This window comes from Passer montanus, unplaced genomic scaffold (assembly GCF_014805655.1).
Source record: "Passer montanus isolate IOZ18808 unplaced genomic scaffold, ASM1480565v1 scaffold19, whole genome shotgun sequence".
Classification (NCBI taxonomy): Eukaryota; Metazoa; Chordata; class Aves; order Passeriformes; family Passeridae; genus Passer; species Passer montanus.
Window position 1 is genome coordinate 9,768,057 of NW_024366480.1, and position 19,761 is coordinate 9,787,817.

Consider the following 19,761-nt stretch of genomic DNA (forward strand, 5'->3'; position numbering starts at 1 on the left):
GGGCACGCTGGCCTCTACAGACCATTAACTCAGAGATTCATGGCCCTGTTCAGACTCAAACCACAGATCCCAAGTGGTTCCCTTCTGCTCTCTAAAGTTACATCTACTTCCTCCAATTTTATTACCACTACTAGTCATAGAGGTTGGGGTCGCTTCTTTTTTCCATTTCCTGCATCCAAAAAGTTCACTACTTATTATAAATCTAGATGACATGCTTTTTTTTTTTTTTCTCCCGAGAGCAGCTTAGTTCTTATAATTTTATACAGCTGCATATTTGCAGTATCGAAGGAACAATTCCCGCTACACTGGTAGAACTTCAGTGCCAGATTCTTCAACCTTCAAATACTCCAGCAAGTTTCAGTTTAAAATAGTAGAAAAGGTGATTTTTCTACTATTATGAAGTCTCCAAAGAATTACAGAATTCACATCCTTAAGTTGTGTGAAATCTAGATGTTTCTCAAACTCCTATTAATTTCAACTCTCCACTGATTCCAATCTTTTATTCTTGTGCCAAAAAATCACTTTGAAAGTCTATCCCAGTGACAAATTAAATATAATTAACATTAATTTTCAAATGGCGGCCCTCAGCAGCACCTGACCAACAACAGAAAAAGGTACCACATATGCATTAATTTCAAGTTTTATTCTTCATGTTGGTGAAACACACAGCCTCAAGAGGCAGCATCTGTAGAGCTGTTGCAAACACATTTTGTACTCTATTACACCACAGATTTGGGAAAAGAACAAGTAAAGCACAGGTTTCACACTGCACTTGATCATCTGACTATTAAGTTACAGATAATTTAGAAATCTTCTGATTTTACATAAACATTGCATCAGCCATTGCTCAGCCTCCATGCACAATTTATTTTTTTATTACAGTCAACACTGGTTTTGGAAACGCTCTTGCTGTAAATGTTATATTTTTCCATTTTAGATCACTTAAATGGTATTTACATAAGTGTGCAAATTGCTTTGAAAGATAGAAACAAACACTAACACATAATATACAGACAGTTTCTTCTATAGTTAAACATTTACTAAAAGGCAGTTAACATTCCTAACACACTTTCACTGTCTAAAATAGGAGAATAAGTTATATAAAATAGACCATCTTATTTTCAGATGCTTCCATTTCTGCAGATTTGGTCTTTGCAGCAACATTGCAATTAAAGATTAAGATTCTACTACTAAGAATCAGAAATGCCAATTCAATGGCAGCTTAACATGTCTAGTACCAGTCACTTTTGTCCCAGATTTTCCACACTTGGCACAGAACAAAGAAACAACTTGAGGAGGGAGCAAGACAGTTTTGTGCATCCATTTTTTTTTTTACCATATGGAAAGTATGTTTTAAAAATTCAACACAAATTTTAAATTTTGTTTAAAGGACCTGTTAGTGTTACAAGCACAGTTTAAATAAATCTGAAAATTCTTCCACAGAAGCACACACCGTTCAGTTTTCTTATGCACCTCATCACTTCAGGATACACACAACTGTTCACACACACAAAAGCAGACTCCTTGGGCTCACACAATAAAACTGATGTCAGAACTAGAAGGAGCTGGAAATGCTTAAAGAAAATTACTTAGTGTCCCCTGAGTTCCTACACGTGCATTTCTTTCTACCTGTGATAAAGACTCACCATAGTGTTATGTTCAACTTGATTTGAATCTAGAAGGCAGAAGTTAAACTCCAGTTAACCTAAAGTGAGTTCCTCCAACAGCGAAAATTCTAGAAGAGTTCTAGAATTCTAGGAAAGTCTTTGAAACCAGCTTTCATGTATACCTGCAAGCATTCTCAGAGAGAAGCACTTCCTAAAACTTCATAGAGCCAAAACTTTTACATGTGTCATCAATAACAAAGAGAAATTACTCATCAGATAGTGAAGACCTATAGGTGCATCTTAAATAGATTTAAAACTCATTATTACACAAGAGAAAGACACAAAACTGGATTTTGACCATCCATTAAATTGAATAATGTGACCTTCCAATGCGACAGCAAATTATGCTGCAGTTTGTGCTCCTACCTCAATGTTACTGAGTGCTATTCACCCCAAGAAAAATGAGCATTAGCCCTCTGAAATATAAATCTTCATCACAATTACACCTGACACAATTTTGTCACGCATATGCTTGATACTTTTGATGACATCCAATTCTTTAATATGGCAGAAACTATCCCAACACTTTAGACTGTGCTTTTCATCTCTTGTTTACAGAGCTTTGGGCATCACATACAAATCCCTGCTGGATTCCAGATGATGTCACCCTAGTGCAGACCTTTCTTAGGTCCTGCTGGAAAAATAAGCCACAGGTGCAACCTCTAGACTCAACAACTTTTAAGCATAAAATAGTGAAACAAATTCAGGACACTAAAGAAGCTTGTAAAACACATGATGACTTGAAACCAAATAGAAACAGGATGCATTAAAATTTGGTTACCTTGGATTCTAAGCAAGTTTGAAAAATGCCACTTATAGGAGATATCTGTTCAATGCTTTGAAAATATGAAAGAATCAAATGACTTCATAGACTAGCATGCTGATTAGAAAATAAATACCTAGGACACTTATGAACTCAAACATATCACGGAAACATTCCACCTAAGTTTTTGTTAAACATTTGTCTTCAGAAGTTTATATTCAGTGCACATGACCTGCTAACTTCAGTTTCTTTTTTGGTTATGGTATGCTTCAAAAACACTGCTAAGAATGGTTGTTCAATCCTTCCTTTTCTAAGGTGCACATTACAAACACTATGGATACATTTATTTCCAAGTACTTCAGGTCAATAAATGTCTTATGAGGAAAGGCAGATGTGTATTTTTAAGCTTGCAAGATAGCTTCAAACTGTTGACTTAGCGTTTTTCACACTCATGCGGATACTGTAAAAATAAGGTATTAAAATAATATTCCCCAGTGCACTAAAAACATGTTGAAAACAAACTGAATGCTCCCCCTAGTGCTTACACAAGTAAAAATCCTGCCTGGCACAGTCTGCCTTAAATGGTCTTAAACAGGAGATAAACAGCCAGATAAATGATCATACATTTAAGTCTGAAGACAACTGCAAACACTCTACTGGGACCAAAAGTGTCAGCTGTTGAAATCCAGCATTTAAAATTTTGTACTACTCCCCCTCCAGTGCTTCTGAAGTTTTGGTTTCTTTTAAACTGTGCTTTTAGTAAAACTCTCCTCAATTTTTTTCCCGTCAGCTGAAGGCAGGGCCCTAAGGAAGCTCCTGCCAGGTAAGAGATGAAGTCCAAAGATGTTTCAAGATGATGGGTACAATCGTGCTTTTTCTCCTGCACTGCACCCAGAAGCTGCCAAGTTAATATTAGGATTCCCATATCACAATTGCAATGAAGCTCTGGTAAATCTGGTACCTTTGGATATGCCCAGCATCACAAGTCAGTCAGATATGACAACCTAGTCTGTAGCTAGCATAGTCCACCAGAGTATTCATCCTCTTCCTCATCAGCATGGGAGCCCACTGCAGCTGGTCCTCTGGCTTTGTCTTGGGCAGCGTTTGGCGACTTCTTCTTCATTCCACCTCCTGGGACCACCAAGGTAAGACCAAGCTTGGCATACTGACAATAACAAGGCAAGTTTAATTTCTGTACTATCATAGAATTGGCTGATGCTCACAATAAGCAAGCAGGAAACATTCAGTACAAAAACAGCTTGGAATAAACATTGGTCCATTTTTCTCTCTCTCAAATACTCTGGGAATGGGGTATGATATCTGTATTGATGCTGCTTATTATCAAATAAATTGGCCACATAGCTCCTCTGGTTCAAGCTTTATGTAGAAAATAAATAATTCCAGTATGTAGCTTTTCATACATTATCTAGTATTAGATCATGTAAACAGTTTTACAAGTGCTGTTTAGCAAGACTAGTAACTTAATTTTAAGTATTCAATTAAGTGAAATTAGCCAATACTGGTACAAGGTTTGGCAGGGATGGATGTTTCCATTACTTCACACCTTTCTTACCTTGTACTTCCTACAATTTACAAATTCAATTAAATAAAAAATGGTGGGGAAAGAGACACAACTATTTGCTCCAAATTCAAAACCTATCATGAATGAGTACCTTACTAAGAATAAGCAATGGAAAAAAAATTCAATGATGCCACCCTGCAGGCATCCTGCCCTGTTCATGTTTATGCACATTCATCTGCTGCATGGTATTTCTGAGAAAAAGCAGAAGCAGCAAACTGTTCTTGCCCTGAGGGAAGCAAGCACAAGAGGACTGAATTTGGCCAACTCATTAAAAAAATTAAGCAAATCCTTAACAAGCTGCTCTTTCAACTAACCCTTTGCACCGTCTGAAAGGCAGGCAGCACCATCACTGGCAGGCAAAGTAAAAGAATGCAGGAAGCTCACAGCCAAAGGGAAGCATGACAGGAAGTCACAATAAACACAAAGACTGTGCTGTTATTTTTCTCTACTAGGAAAAAATCCCCATCCTCTTAAAGCAAAAAAAGCAAAAAATCCCCCAGTCACTGGATCTGTCTACTTACATCATTATCCATGTATTTGAAGAGTGGAGAATTACAGACTTCAGAAACTTGATCCTGATCTTGCTGATCATACCCTTCTAAAAGTTGCTCCAGTGCTGCACAGTCTTCACTTCCATTAAATCCTGGTATACTGAAGGAAATTAAGAGTTTATTTCTTCACGTACATGAATCATATCCATAAAAATTAAACTTTAAGTAATATTAGTTTGCACACTGCAAGTAAGACCACAATCATAATCAAGATGAAACAAGAATATTCGATTTTTAAATTTTTTTTCCCAATTAGTCAATAAACTTTCTCCACTTCACATACGGAAAAATTCTGTCATGAGTTTCTGTACATAAAACTAGAGATTTGGAAAACACAAGCAAGATGTTTAAAGACTGGTCTTGAAAGATTATTTCTAAAGGTAAAGTACTACAATTTAACTTATACATATGTTCATTTCACTAAAAAGACAGTTTAAGTAAAAACATGTTGTTTTGAGATTTTGCTACTTAAGTTCCAATGAAAGTTGAAATTAGGAACTGCCAGGGTTAAACACTAATCCATATTTTGCCACCAAAATTTTCTTGTGCAACATGGCAAGGAATTTTAATTTCTCATTTCCCCTGTCACACACAACTAGTTCTTTATGATTTTGTATTTTAGGTTTGTTAAGAAGAATCACTATAGCCACTACCGCTAAAGTTGTTATATGTAAACAAGATTCCTGATAGCCATACACAAGGGAACATTATTATTGTACTGTAAGTCAACAGAAATGCAGGTTAAAAATTTATGAAAGGAAAATGTAAAGCAAGATACATCTACACAAGTGAAACATTCAGTTTAAAATCACAGAATGCAAAGTAGACTTACCTGTAGCTTTCCCTCACACATCTTTCTGCAGCAACATAATCATTTCTATGAAGATGAACTAAGACTTGAGCAATAGTTTTCTAAACAAAAAAAAGTAAGAATTATGATTCTTTAGAAATTAACAAAAAAAATATGACAAAAATAGTAGACTGTTAATATCTAGTACAGAAAGAAAGGTCATTACAATCCACAATCATCCTAAGATACTGACACAATCTAGTGAAAAAGTAGAAAGCCATCTTCTCAGCTGGTATGAAATAGGTTATCTCCTATAACATTTTAATGGATTGCCATCCCAAGTAACAGTTTTTGTAGTTTGTTTTTTTGATAACATCTTTATTTTTATGTGTTGTTTAGTTTTGACAGCTCCTGTAGATAATAGCATCTTATCTTAAAACTTAAAAAAAGCACAGCTGAAGTTTGGGGAAACACCACTACCACAACCTCTCATCATTCAGCAAGAAACTTATTACTGAATCAAGAGGTGCCCATCATCTGTCAGATGTCAGTAACAACAAAAATAAAAAAACTGAAATGTATTATCAGAAGGTGTCTCTTAGAGTTTACCTTATAGCAAGTGGGGTAGTTTTCAATTTCCTTATAAATACTTTTTTCCTTTTGAAGAGACAGTGCAGCCTCATCTAATCTAAAAACCAAAAAAACAGGAGTATCAATGCCAGGAATACAACACAATGAACCCAAGGCCAACTACAAAGTGTTTAACTAATACAGTGGCAAGTCTACTCGAATAAACAGCATCACAACTAAAAATCAACAGCAGATTTTACTAACAGATAAGGTAAATATATGGTTAGCAATTCCTTTTGTCAACGTTCTAAGAACATCTCTGGTATTTATTCAGAGAAACCTTGGTTTTTGTAACACTGTACAAGACAAATGCTTTATTATATACACTAATGTATTTCTTTGTGTCCTGAGGTCGCAATAAGTAATATTAATACAATTAATAATCAGTAAGTCTGATATCCACGAACTAGCAAAATAGTTCTTAAAGGAGCTAAATGTTTCAGTGAAGCAAGTCTAAGATGAACTGAAGGTTAAGTTTGGTGTAAATAATTTACAATTAAACTTGTCTCACTGAGACTCCAAGATTCACTCTTATTTAAGAAGTCCAGAATTAGACTGCTGCAGATTTCGTTATTCAGGTCAGTCCTAATTCCTCTGGTTTTAATCCCACAGCTATAGAAGATTTTCAAGTACTATCTACATATTAATGTTGGGGAAAAAAAAAACGAAAAAAAATCCTGAAGTAGTTTAAGAATTAATGAAAACTGGCGTTTTCACAGAGCAAAAGCCTTTCAGCTCACATTCTCCCATCCCAGAACAGAAAATCAGGTGGTTCCTGGATGAACATGACATATCCCACAGAAACTGGACCTTAGCTTGAGTCTCAAATAAGAACTAACAGCACATAAAAAAACCAAACAACACCAAGACAAAAGAAACCACAATCAAAATCACATTTTAAGACTGAATTACATTAGAAGAACAAAAAGGTTAGATAAAGCTATACCTGCGTCCTCTGACCAGAAGTCTTGATGCCTTCCCTAGCATTTCTAACGCCTGCCGTAAACGTTCTTCATTCTAGAGAAAAAAAAAATAAAAATCAGACATTCTTATATCATTTGCACAGAATTAAAACCACTAGACCTTAATCTAAATGTCCTGTAACTTGGAACAACTGTTAGCTATTAGATCAGCAGCTCACACACTCAAGGGAAACATGAAGAGTATTGGTGCTCCTGAGTTCCACAGCCAGCTCCTGTATGGATCTGCTCAGCAGAGGAATGTCAATGCAAATTTACTAATCTGAAAAAACACATGATAACTGACAATAGAAAACTACATCAAAGCCACTTGTAAAAAGGCAAATCACTGTCTCATGTAATGGGTGGAGCACCAAGCAAAATATTTTCTTCGTGCCTTCAGGGATTTCAAATTATTTTGGGTTCCAGTACTCAAGAGCAGATATGTTCTCTACCCTCTGTTCTGCCCAGCAAGAGCCAGAACACTTGAATTACAAAATTCCGATTTTGTCAAGTCCTAAACTGAGAAAAAGGCAAAGCAATCTGACTCCTAACTTTTGTCATCTCTTCCTCTACAGCATGAGAAGCCTTTAGCTTCATTACTCAGCCACTGATGCAAAATGAAGGAAACATAATTTAAAACCTCATCTTAAGCTTCTTCTTTACAGCTAAAAGAAGAAAACCCAACAAACTAAAAACATGGACAAAAATCCCCCACTTACTTCAAACACGGATGCTGCTTGCTGATAGAGCTGCACAGCCTTCTCTGGACTCACATTTTCTATTAACCTGTAATAAACATCAATACTTTCTCTTCAGATGAAAGGAATTTGGTTTTTACCTGAAAGCATCAACAAGACATAAAAGAAAACCACAGACATAGCCATGCCCTGCACAGATTCTAGCCACCAATAAGTCAGACTCACTTTCCAGCCCGTTCCAGTGCAATGGCTGCTGTGTCTGGTGTCCCATTCTCCAGGTACATCATGCTGGCTTTCTCGATCAGCTGAACTGCTTCAGGGAGCCTCTGCATCTCCTACAAGGCAATAGCCATAGGAACACTGTGGTCAGGAAAGGAATTGATGTGCAAAGACACAAATCAAAGCAAATTGCAATCACTTATTTATTAAGGTTCTAGTTTTTATTTACAAACTTGTAGGGCTAGTGAAAGTTGACCACCGACTCCCTAAAATTCACTTTTAAGTATTAAACTTTTCTGTAAGTCATGAATTTGTGGTAGTTTAGAGTAAAAGCAGCACCACTCTTTCTGTTACCCTCTGACATGAGAAACTCTTTATTCCTTCTACAAAAGGAAAACTGTTTTCTCCCCCAAATACAAATGATGCTTTTCTAATCTTCTGAAGTCAGAGGTGGGGACTATGAGTCAACAAAAAATTTTCACTTGAATATGCAATTTGCTTACATGTATTTGTAAAATAGTACAGTGCACAATATTCATCATTATAAAATATAGATTAGAAATAAAAACTAGTAAATGAGAATACCTTTAGCATCATGCCAGCTTGTTCATAAGCTCTGCAGAGAAAAAAAATGTAGTTTGGTCAGAGATGGTGTATTACAACAAGCTGTAGTTATGAAGTAAAAGTTAACGTGCATTGACTATCTAACATCTTCACTGTTAGTATTTGATGCTTTGAAGATGTTTTAAGTGTTTTATTTAATGACATAGAAGACGTGTAACTTTATCTTCCATAAAATTCAACCACACTTCCCTGTAATAATCTATTCTAACCAGATCCCCAGGCAATATTCGGATTATTGTCATCTCTGAAGTACTCTTTAATTAAAAATTTCTTAATTAGCTCAGCAGTGTAGAACTTCAAAATTACGAGAAGTTCATCTAAGAAAAAAAATCTGCTATCAAAAGGTGCTGAAGAATGCCAAAATCATCATTTCTTCAGGTGGCCATTACATGTTTTCAAACTTTCCTAGCTCACACTTCCACTGAACTAATTATGAAGCAGCAAAATGACTTGCATCAAAACACTTATTCTGAGATCAAAATGTACCTGTACTGTATGTTTAAAAATCTGTTTTAGATTACTTAGCACATCTGTACTTACTTGGCAGCATGAAAGAGACTAGACATGAAATTGTTGAAGTCAAGGACAAAAGCCACAAAAATATAACGCAGGAAAAATACTAATGCACAAAATCTTATACAACTACTAATTTCAAAGCAAGGAACCCCATAAAGGCAAATCAAACCTACTACAACTACAGGCAAGTTGTCAAAAGTAAATAATTCTAAGGGCAGAATAAATGCAATATACCAATGTATAGCTACATAAAAAGTTGTAAAAAGCACACTTACTTAAAATATGTTCCTGCTTATTAAGTAGTACTACAAGTACCATAATAATGTCAGAGCTTCATGTAGTTTATACTATGCATTAGCAGGTAATAAAAACCAATTAAATTTCTGAAGCAGTACCTAGGTATCTCAGGCACCTGTCAGCTGTGACTTGGGACAACACTAACTTTATCACCAACAGTTCTTTAGTTTTCTCACTCAGAGCACACAGGAACAGACTTTTAAAAAGCAATTCTGTTACACTGACAAAATGCACAAATATATTAAATAACCTGCTACCAACCCCCATTACTCCAATCTAAGTAGCAACTAGTCAGCTTCTTGGAAAGAAAGAATCTCAGTCAATGAAAAGATACGCTTTATTGTTTTCATGTGCCTCAGCTTCCCGCAAACAGGCTTCCCTCGCCTGGTCAAACTGCTTGGCATTCTTAAAAGCAACAGCTGCAAGAAAGCAAATAAAGATTTTATTTACAACTTGACATTGTCTTCTTTTTTACCACTGCTGCTCGAGAGTTTAGCTACCTAAAGATACAAACAGGCTCTTTAAATGCATGGTTACAGTTTACCCAGGTCTTCCCAAAAATCCCAGACAGTTCTCCTTGTTTCATTAGTTACTTAGTTACCATTAAAGACATTTATTATCAACACCACTTCCATACCACCTCAGTATCATATACAGCTCTCAGTGTTTAGCTGGACTTTGAGAGTCACTCATGCTGTATTTTAATTACAGAAATGGAGGAATGCATATTTATATAATTTTAATCATTAGGAATTAACTAAGTCAGAAATGTGCCACCAACAAAGCACACCTGTAACTCCGTCAGCACAATCATTTGAGGGTACCAACACATATTTTTATCTTGTTTAACTAACAAAATATAAAGTAAGATTTAGAATCAATTTCAATTTATAAATGCTCCAGTTGTTCTTCCAAGTTCGTATTTTTGTATTCAGTCTTAGGTGAATAAGTAGGAATGCCCAGAGCAGGAAGCCAAAAGATCATAACAAATTACTGCCATGAGAAAGAATAAAATGCTTAACAACAAAAAGAAATCAACAAGTAAGGATTTTATACTCAGTATGTCACTTGGCACTGGAAAAAGGGAGGAACAAGACCTTACTGTGCCTGAAAAAAAAAACCCAAGCTGGCAGCTGTCTCACCTTACTGAGACAGTCTTTGACAGGACATATTTCATAAGATGATGATAAAGCAAAATTTTAAAACCAGCCTGAGCGTCTGTTGTTTTGTAGATAAAGTCACAGGATTTGGGGGTGGACAAGTGAAAGGAAGAAAGCTTTATTTTTGACACATACAGCAATATAAAAAATAGAAATTGTAAGCCTGAAAAAAAAATGGTTTTGGAGACTGTTCTAGATCTCCATGAACAACCTGAAATTTATTTTACAGTGCTACCAAGAGGATTTTTTGTTGTTTCATCTTACATTTAGCCTTCACAACAGTTTAACTTACACAGTAATGCAGTAAAAATACATAAAACATTGCACAGGACTAAGCTTGAGGAATACTTTGAAATATACATGGCCATATTTAGTGCCACATACCTGCCTTCCCATATTCAGTAGCTGCACTGTCATAATCTGGTTTCCACTTTAAAAATCCAGTTTTCAGGCTAAAACACAAGAAACAATTAGTAAAGATTTTATGTTTTACCATCAAGGCACTTCAGATACATTTCAAACTTTAGAATAGCCCTGGAAATGAGCAATTACCTATGTGCCAATACTATGGTGGCATCACTACCATAAAGACAAACGCCAGCACTGTTAAGAATTGCATAAAGCACTGCAATTATCTCTCACAGTTACCAACCTCACCCTAACACGCTTCTACTGTTCCCACAGAGTCTTCCCAAGCCCATCTTCTCAGCAGTAAGAAGTCAGCAGAAGAAAAATACTTCCTCCTACACCAACATGGTGTAGGAATCTCCAGATTTCTAATATCATGACACCTGACAGTAATTTTTTTTTCAGACATCAGGAAGTTTCCAGCATTCCTCTACAGGACTGGTTTTTTTTTTGCTTCTGAGAATTATCAAAGACTCTCCAATGCATATACAAACAAAAGAATTTAGTTACCAACACAAAGACTCACACATCATTTATATGTCTAAAATCTAAAATAGATCACGACACTAAAAGGTGCCACACGTGGGCATAAATACATAGGGAAAAATGAACATGGGAAAATTAGGTGAGTCATCAGGCAATTTGGAATTCAATATGCTGACTTCCTCATTTTTAAAATAAATTAAAATATTACCATAACTGTACAGTCTGCTTGCATATTTGTTATAGGCCATATTTGTATATATACACATCATATGCAATGCATTCTTTACTCAGCAAAACAGTTGTATATGGATACTAAGGTGATCTTGTTGTCTTACTTGGATGACGACCAGAGTGTGTAACTCTAACACAAGCCTTTGTGTTGTGTTATTTTTATAACAGTCAGAGTCCCAAACACATCAAGCTGAAATACACAATGCACTCAATCTACACACAATTTGAGAGCTCGGTACCTTTTATTTCAAGTGCTCTCCAGATAAGCTTAAAAGTAATTCTGCTGGAGGGCACTTTTGGTCAAGTAACTTGAGTAAGATATGCTGGGTTTTTTCAATTTCAAAGTTTGCCCTCTATGCCAATTTATACATTTGATCCATGATTTCTAGAGAGCAGGTCACTACTCTTACTAGAACTATGGCATCCTTGGATTAGTCAGCTCTATTACATCTATACCGTACTCTGTGCAATGCAACAAAATAGCTATACTCAGTGTGAAAATACACGGTAACAGACTCATAGATGTTAAGATCTCCAAGATATACGTAAGTACAGGTCTTTGAAGCCTCTGAGAAGCACCAATCACACATTTCTCATGGACAGGAAACATGCACCTTCACACGCAACTTCAGCAAAGTCAAGTCCTTTTATCTAAGACAGTCTCCATAACTTTCTTCCGCTTGTCTCTAGTCTTAAGATGTGCCAGGGGAGGTTTAGGATGGACATTTGGAAGAAATTCTTCACATCTTCCACTTGTCTCTAGTCTTGAGATGTGCTGGGAAGGTTTAGGATGGACATTTGGAAGAAATTCTTCACAGAAAGGGTTATTAGACATTGAAATGGGCTGTGCAGAGAGTCACCATCCACAGAGTTAAGGAAAGGCTGGATGTGGCACTCAGTGCTCTGGTATACTTGACAGAGTGGTGTTGTGTCACAGGTTAGATTCGATCATCTCAGAAATCTTTTCCAACCCAACTGATTCTGTGACTTGTCTTCCTCCCACTAACTTTAGCAGAAGGGCAGAAGTGACAGCCCTCACTTTGCCGTCAGGAGCAATGGAGGCCACAGGCCCTGAAGGCAACTGCTCAGGCTCCAGGCCTCTGGGCCGCCCCGCCTCACGGACCCCACAGTTTAGTCTCAGGGCCGCTTTACTGTCCCTGCTGGGGGCAGCAGGCCCTCCACAGCACCCAGCCCCGCAGGGAAGCTCCCCTCAGGCAGAGGAGGGGCCGAGCAGCCATGCCGCCCACTCCCTCCGCGCCGGCCCCCGCGGCCCCGCCGCCTCCCTCCCCTTCTCCCGAGGAGCGGCCGCCCGGCGCACGGAGCCTCCTCAGCCCCTCTGCCGGCCCAGGAGGGGACACGCCGCCTCCGTAGGGCGGGAGCGCCGGGCGGCCCGGACGGCGCGGGTGCCGAGCTGGCAGCCGCTTGCCAGCTCCCCCCAGCCCGCACCCTCCGCCCCGCTGCCCTCCGCTCACTATTTCTCCGCTTTCGCGATGTGCTCCAGCGCCTCGTTAATCTTCTGCGCCGCCATCTCGCCAGCGCGGCGGGCCGGGCTCGGCCACGCTCCTCCGCCTCCCTGCGCTGCGGCTACGGAACGGCGCAGGGATCACGGGCACTGGGAGGAGCGGCCCGGCTCCGCCTGCTCCCCGCGCCTGCGCCCGGGCCGCGGACGGAGTGTCGGGAGGGCCCGGAGTGCCGGGAATGCCCCGGGTGCCGGGAGGGCCCAGAGTGCCGGGAGTGGCCCGGGTGCCGGGAGTGCTGCGGGCCGGCCCCGGGCGCGGAGCCGCCGGCGCGGCCTGTGCGGGCAGGGCTGCCCAGCGCTGGGCTGTGCGGCGCTCCGGGGACGGCGGGCTCCTCCCGTCGTGTGCTAGGCCGACAGAAGGTTTTTTAAAAACCAGAATCACACAGAATCCCAGATCGTGAAGCTTGGAAGGGACCTCTGGAGATCATCTGCTCCAGCCGTTCTGCCAAGCAGGGTGCAGAATCACACAGAATCCCAGAATCGTGAGGCATGGAAGGGACCTCTGGAGATCATCTGCTCCAGCCGTTCTGCCAAGCAGGGTCACCTGGAGCAGGTGACACCGCGTCCAAATGGGTTTTGAATGTCTCCAGAGAGGGAGACTCCATGACCTCTCTGGGCAGCCTGTTCCAGTGCTCTGCCACACTCAGTGTGAAGTTCTTGCTCATGTAGAGGTGAAACTTCCTGCATTTTATTTTGTGGCCGTTGCTCCTCGTCCTGTCACTAAGCACCACAAAAAAAGAGCCTGGCGTCATCCTCTTGGCACTCTCCTTTGAGATGTTTTTACGTATTGATGGGATCCCCTCTCAGTTTTTCTCAGCTGAACAGGCCCAGCTCCCAGTCTCTCCTCATAAGAGAGATGCTCGGTCTTTGTGGCCTCTGCTGGACCCTCTGCAGTAGCTCCATGTCTTTCTTGTGATGTGGAACACGGAACTGGACACAGCCCAAAACAGGGATGAGCAAGACCTGCATTTCCAAGGGTTTTCAAAAGGAGGCCATTTTTTGGGGTTTTTTTATCAGTGCACAGTCAGAGGCCAAACTCTGAGCAGCACTGCATGCCCTGCCTTCAGGAAGCCTCCAGAGGCAGTTCTGCTGAGGGTTTCTTGTAGTGAGGAACCCGGAACTGGACACAGCCCAGAACACGGATGAGCAAGACCTGCATTTCCCAGGGTTTTTTAAAAGGAGGCCATTTTTTGGGGTTTTTTTATCAGTGCACAGTCAGAGGCCAAACTCTGAGCAGCACTGCATGCCCTGCCTTCAGGAAGCCTCCAGAGGCAGTTCTGCTGAGGCATGATCTTCTGAATGAGTGAAGACAAGAGGTTGTCTTCAGCCGGCCTGGCACAGAGGTCTGATGCAGACAGTGTGAGTGGTGGCTGACTACAACAGAGTTGCTGACACAGGCCACACAATCATGCAAGATACCCAAATTATACACTCAGTAATTAAGTCAAAAATGCTAAAGTCTCTAGTATTGCTCGTATGTCCAGCTTCCTTGATGCCTTAGTTTTGTTAATGTGAAACAGCAGATCAGTCATGGAGCCCAGGAAGGTATTTTTTTCTCCAATGTTGAACATCATTATTTTGTTCCAATCTGAATAAGTAAAGTATTTATCAAAAGAGAGAGCAAAGCAAGAACCTGGTTAAATTTGCAGAACTTCCCAGAGCCTAGAAGTCATTGAAACGATCCTTATGGGTCCTTTCCAACTCAATATTCTGTGATTTTCTGAAATTCCATACCATTTACAGGAATCAGAGGTTTACAAGTTTCTACATCAAACTGGGAAAAGAAGCAATATTTACGTGATTTGTTTTACTCTAGGTAGTCATAAAACTCACAAGTCTGAATTGCTTTTCCTTCCTTTTCCTTTTCCCATGTTCCCTTGATGACATGGACACTTAATTTTCTGACTTTGGTTCTTGCATTGCACTTGAGATGTTATCATCTATTGCAGATGGTGGAAAATTCCCACTAAACCTTAAATACTATTATTCTGTGTCCTAGATCAAAGTAGGGAAAAAGGTTGTAGAGAGGTTTTCTGCTTTCAAAAGCAGATGAGTTGTCACGGGAGTACTGGGAGAAAATAGCTAGTCTTGCATAATACATACACAAGAAAGGTTTTTGGCAAGTGCTCGGTGGTAGCAGGTATAAAGCAGAGGAAGCTATGATCAGAAAGATTCCTGTGTCATCACGTCTGTCTTTTCTTTCCCTTGTAATGTCAGCCAGGATAGATCTGGCCATCTAACTATGAGCTTGCTGTAGTGCCTTTCAAATAAACTTGTGTTAACCAGGAAAATTAAATCCCAGACAGCAGCATTAAAAGACAGAATATTATCAGACTGTTGTTCTGAAGCACCAAATTAATTACTTCTAGTTTGAGTGTTTGTTTTTGCTAGGGCTTCTGGCCTCCTCTGTTCCCTGGGTTGTAAATATCTGTTCACTTTCTAGTGAAACTGCACATGTGCACTGTCTGGTTACACTTTATACTGGAATGACCAGACGAAAGATTTCCAAGACTAGTATTAAATGAAATAGGATATTCTTGGGTAGCTTTTATTTCATAGACATGGAACCTCCAGAGATTTTACATCTGGGAAGGATCATATCACAGCATCTGGTGCTTGGCTGTGAATTAGAATTTTGTGCTGAAAAATGACCAGGTAAAATGTGAAAAAATAAAAGTTGCAGGGATAATAGTTGGAGTGACAAAGATGTGAACTCTGTAAATAGCTCTATTAGTAGAAGTCTTTGATCATTAGCCAGTCCTCATCTACCTATCACTACACCTTCCAGAGAGTTTCTGTCTTCTGTCTAAGCATTTCTTCATTTGCACCATTGCAACCAGAGGAATCCAGCTATGAGAAACAAGGTGCATAAGCTTTGCAATTAATTTGTCTTAAATGGGTTACAAAGCACCTGTGTGAAACTTCATGGGGATAACCTCTGGCTAAAGGCTGTAGGCAAGCAGCTGGAGACAGCACCTTCCACCATTATGGCTGGTCCCCCGGCAGCCCTGGCATCAGGACAGTCTGGGTGTCCTTCAGAGAGCTGTTGTTAGTTATACGAAACTATTAGCATAACTATAGCTAAAATTTGTTTCTTAATGAGCTCTAACTTCTGTTGTGTTCTTTCAGAAAGTCAGGACTGACTGCAGCAAAACGTACTTTAAGTCAGCTGCCAAATCCTATCTGCTACTCCAGTGGATCTGGAAGGTGAATTTAAGTTTTCCTAGATCTGGATTTCTCACCTCTGTCTGGTACCCTTTTATGGCAGCAGAACATGGAAAGTTCTGCCTTGTAATTTATTAGTGTCTGAAATTGGAGTCATAACTATAATACAGCTCCACTGCCATGCTGAAGAAATTATCTGGGAGGAAGGGCGAGGGATCTGTCAACTTCTTCCAGAAAGACTGGGCCATCAGTAATGGTCTAATGTATGATTGGGTCAGACAAATTTTGGGCCCATAATGTACACAAAAATGTGCTCTGTGATCATTCCAACCCAGTGCCAGCACCTCAGTGCTCTGGTATCTTTCCTTTTGCTGTCTTCAGTATTAAATCCATATAACTCAGATGTCTTTCAGACATTACTGTCTTTGTGGATATGGCAGAAAGCAAACAAATAACTCCAAGGGCAGGAAAGTTAATAAAGACTGGTTTTCTGTAGATTGATACTGATTGTCTTTAATTAAATAGCAGAGGACTGCATTGTGAGCATGCCTTTTATTAGATGTCAGAGAATAAAGAGAGAGGCATTATAAATATCCCAGTTAGGGGAAGGTGGTAATGTCTACTGGGCTTTCCAGATTCATTTGACATGAGAAAGGAGGAGGGTGTTCTGGTAGGATGAGCCAGAGTGAATAATTCATAATGCCTTCCACACTACTTGTTGAACATACATAATTTACATGCTGCTATTGAAGATTAAGTAAGGTGGCCTGTCCACATAGGTAAGGCAGCTTGATTTTGTCAGTAAATAGTGAGATGATGCATCATGACTATCAAGACCCTTTGAGTCCCTCCCTACCATTCCCCTGGTCTCCCTTGCTTCCAAAAAGAATCCATTTCCCTCAGTCATGACAACCCCTAAATTCTAATTTATTTAAAGTCAAATTAATTTTATACAATAGCTAATGTATGACTCACAAAAAAATGTACAGTGTTTACAGATGTGAAAAAGAACTCTTCTGGAGGAGAGTTGAGTCACCTGTTCCCACTGGGTTTTTGAGAACCCAAGGCTGAATAATTGGCACCACAACACTTCCCACATGCTGCAATGGGAATCTGAACTCAGTATCTTTGGCATTTATCACCTCCTAGACTTGCTCCTTGGTATTTCTTCATCTTCTCAGCCACTGCATCCACAAGGGATGATAATTTGCTTTCATACCTGATGGTTGTGTGTATCACCAGTGCCTGACCCACCTTTGACAAATGCTTGTAGAACTTGTTTCGGTGGTCTCAGAGAAGTTGTTACTAATTTTCTGTTTTCCACTGGTGGCAATTCCACAGCCCTGACAACCTGTTCCGATTAAAAATATCTTCATTCTGCTGGTTACTACGTCTTGGAAAGATGACCTTTGGAGCAAAAATTTCCCATTCTGAGACTGGGATCTCACCACAAAACCATTTCTGGAATCACCTTGACTCCCTCTGGGTGTCAGTTTGTCACTGGGCTATGCTCACAGTTTGTTGGCTAGGCTCTTCCTAGCTGGCTCTGTTCCCTCTGGCAATTTACCAAGCAGTCACACCTGCACGAAGAGGGGGCAGGAATATATGGTGCAGGCATGAATTGCTTAAGTCAGTTGAAGTACCACATCATAAATGTGTAATCACAGCTTTACTTTAGCTTCTCTTTCTGTTGATGAAGTAACTTGCTCAACATAGACCACATACATAATTTAAAAGTACGACACCTTTTCTCCTCCAGTTTTGCAATTCCAGAACCTCTGGAAACCTCTCCCATTTTTCTTTATTCTCCCTTCTTCCTGAATTGTTCTCTACAGAGAACTGTCACATCAGATTCACCTGGTAGAAAGCCAGCTATTCCTCACACAGAATCCATGCAGTCTGAATTGTTCTCTACAGAGAACTGTAGAGAACAATTAGAGAATCTACCAGGTGAATACATCAGATTCACCTGGTAGAAAGCCAGCTATTCCTCACACAGAATCCATGCAGTGATAATGGCTTTTGATGGATCTTCCATTGTTTTGCAGCAGTTTATCAACAAGATGCTCAGTGCCTCATGGAATGATGTGTAGCATTGCTCCTCGAATCAAGAGGCATTCTTAACTTGACATGAACACATATCCTTCAATTTTTCACTGAAATACTGTTTGAAACAGATCCCAAAACTGAGGCAGGAAAACATAACTGTTTTCATCAGCTTTGAAAGCATAATTAGATTTTTCCACTTTTCTATAGGATTGCCAAATTTCATAATGACTGATTCTTCCAGGTACCAGCTTCTATTCTGTACCCATGAATGGGGAAGTGAGATCACTAATACCCAATAAAATCAATAAAGTTGTCCTTATTCAAGTGTATCAATAAGCTTTTGGTCACTTTTATTAACAGCATAGTTTTGCACACCTGAAGCAAGATTTCCAGAGAAGGGATAACTTTTTTTGTTTGTTTTTAATCGGCTTAACCTTTTTCTACATTGTTTTCCTTAGTCTGCCTCAGAAGAGCATTGTGGAGATCTTCTAGCCTCCTTGGTAGAACCAGGAATGCAAGCCTGGACAGAAGCTGCTACGCAATGCTCTCTTCATTAGGACTATGGATGAGACACAATACAGAGCAGTACCACTTGCTAGGTTTTGTTTCACATGGCAGCATGGAGTTTTTGAAAACATCTGCTGCATTCCCCCAATGTTTTACTCCTCTGGAAGCATAAAATGTTTTTTGAGATTAATTGCTTTGGTCATGTTTCTGAACATCCTACCTCATGACACCATTGATTAGATAATATCAAAGCCTATTTCCCCCTGTAGAGGAGTCAGTTCTGCCACTCTGAATTATCATTTACATCCTCTGTTATGCTGCTGCAGTATCTGTCTGCAGCAGCCCAAACTGTGCACTTTTGTAAGTCTTTTCCAATGACCTGATGATCAAAACTGGTGAGGCAGCCACGTGGGGGTGCAGCTGAAGGCCTCGCAAGGTACTGAACTCAGTTCCATGGGCAGCTCAGTGACTGAGAAATGAAGCTCTATTGTTCCCCATATAAACAACAGAAGTAAAGAAAACAAACCTTCCAGTTCATTTAGCACTGTTAAAGCTGGTGATTCTTACTCTCAAACATAACAATGAGCTAGTTTCTAAAATATTAAAGAAGAATATGATAGCAGGATTCCATTTGATTGAGTGGCCTAAAGACTCTTTACCCCTACAGGGACTACATCTGTATATTAGGTCTTGGTCTTTAGATAAAGGTACCAAAAATCTCCTTTAGAATTTAATCTGTAGACTGGAGAAAATCTCCTTCAAGTCATTATAGTGAGTGAAATTTTTATTCTCTGATAAAAAACTTCTCTAGCACCTCTGTGTGCTATTCAAAGCTGTAAGAGTTCAGTGGGCTGCTTCATACAGATTCTGATGTGCAGTTTGGATTCATTGGTCATTATGAACTTTTGAAAATCTGTTTAGAAGCATTAAACAAGAC

General features: G+C 39.6%; 1 protein-coding gene across 1 annotated transcript; it reads right to left on the reverse strand.

Annotated features, from left to right (window-relative positions):
- Positions 1-624: 624 nt before the first annotated feature.
- Positions 625-13,225, reverse strand: NAPG (NSF attachment protein gamma). The gene is made up of 12 exons (XM_039706197.1): positions 13,057-13,225; positions 10,844-10,911; positions 9,634-9,718; positions 9,027-9,044; positions 8,448-8,478; positions 7,869-7,978; positions 7,665-7,731; positions 6,930-7,000; positions 5,963-6,041; positions 5,396-5,475; positions 4,534-4,663; positions 625-3,595 (listed from the first exon to the last, which is right to left on the reverse strand). The coding sequence occupies exons 1-12, from the start codon at positions 13,110-13,112 to the stop codon at positions 3,446-3,448; spliced, it is 945 nt and encodes a 314-aa protein (XP_039562131.1). The 5' UTR covers positions 13,113-13,225; the 3' UTR covers positions 625-3,445.
- Between the last annotated feature and the right edge of the window lie 6,536 nt (positions 13,226-19,761).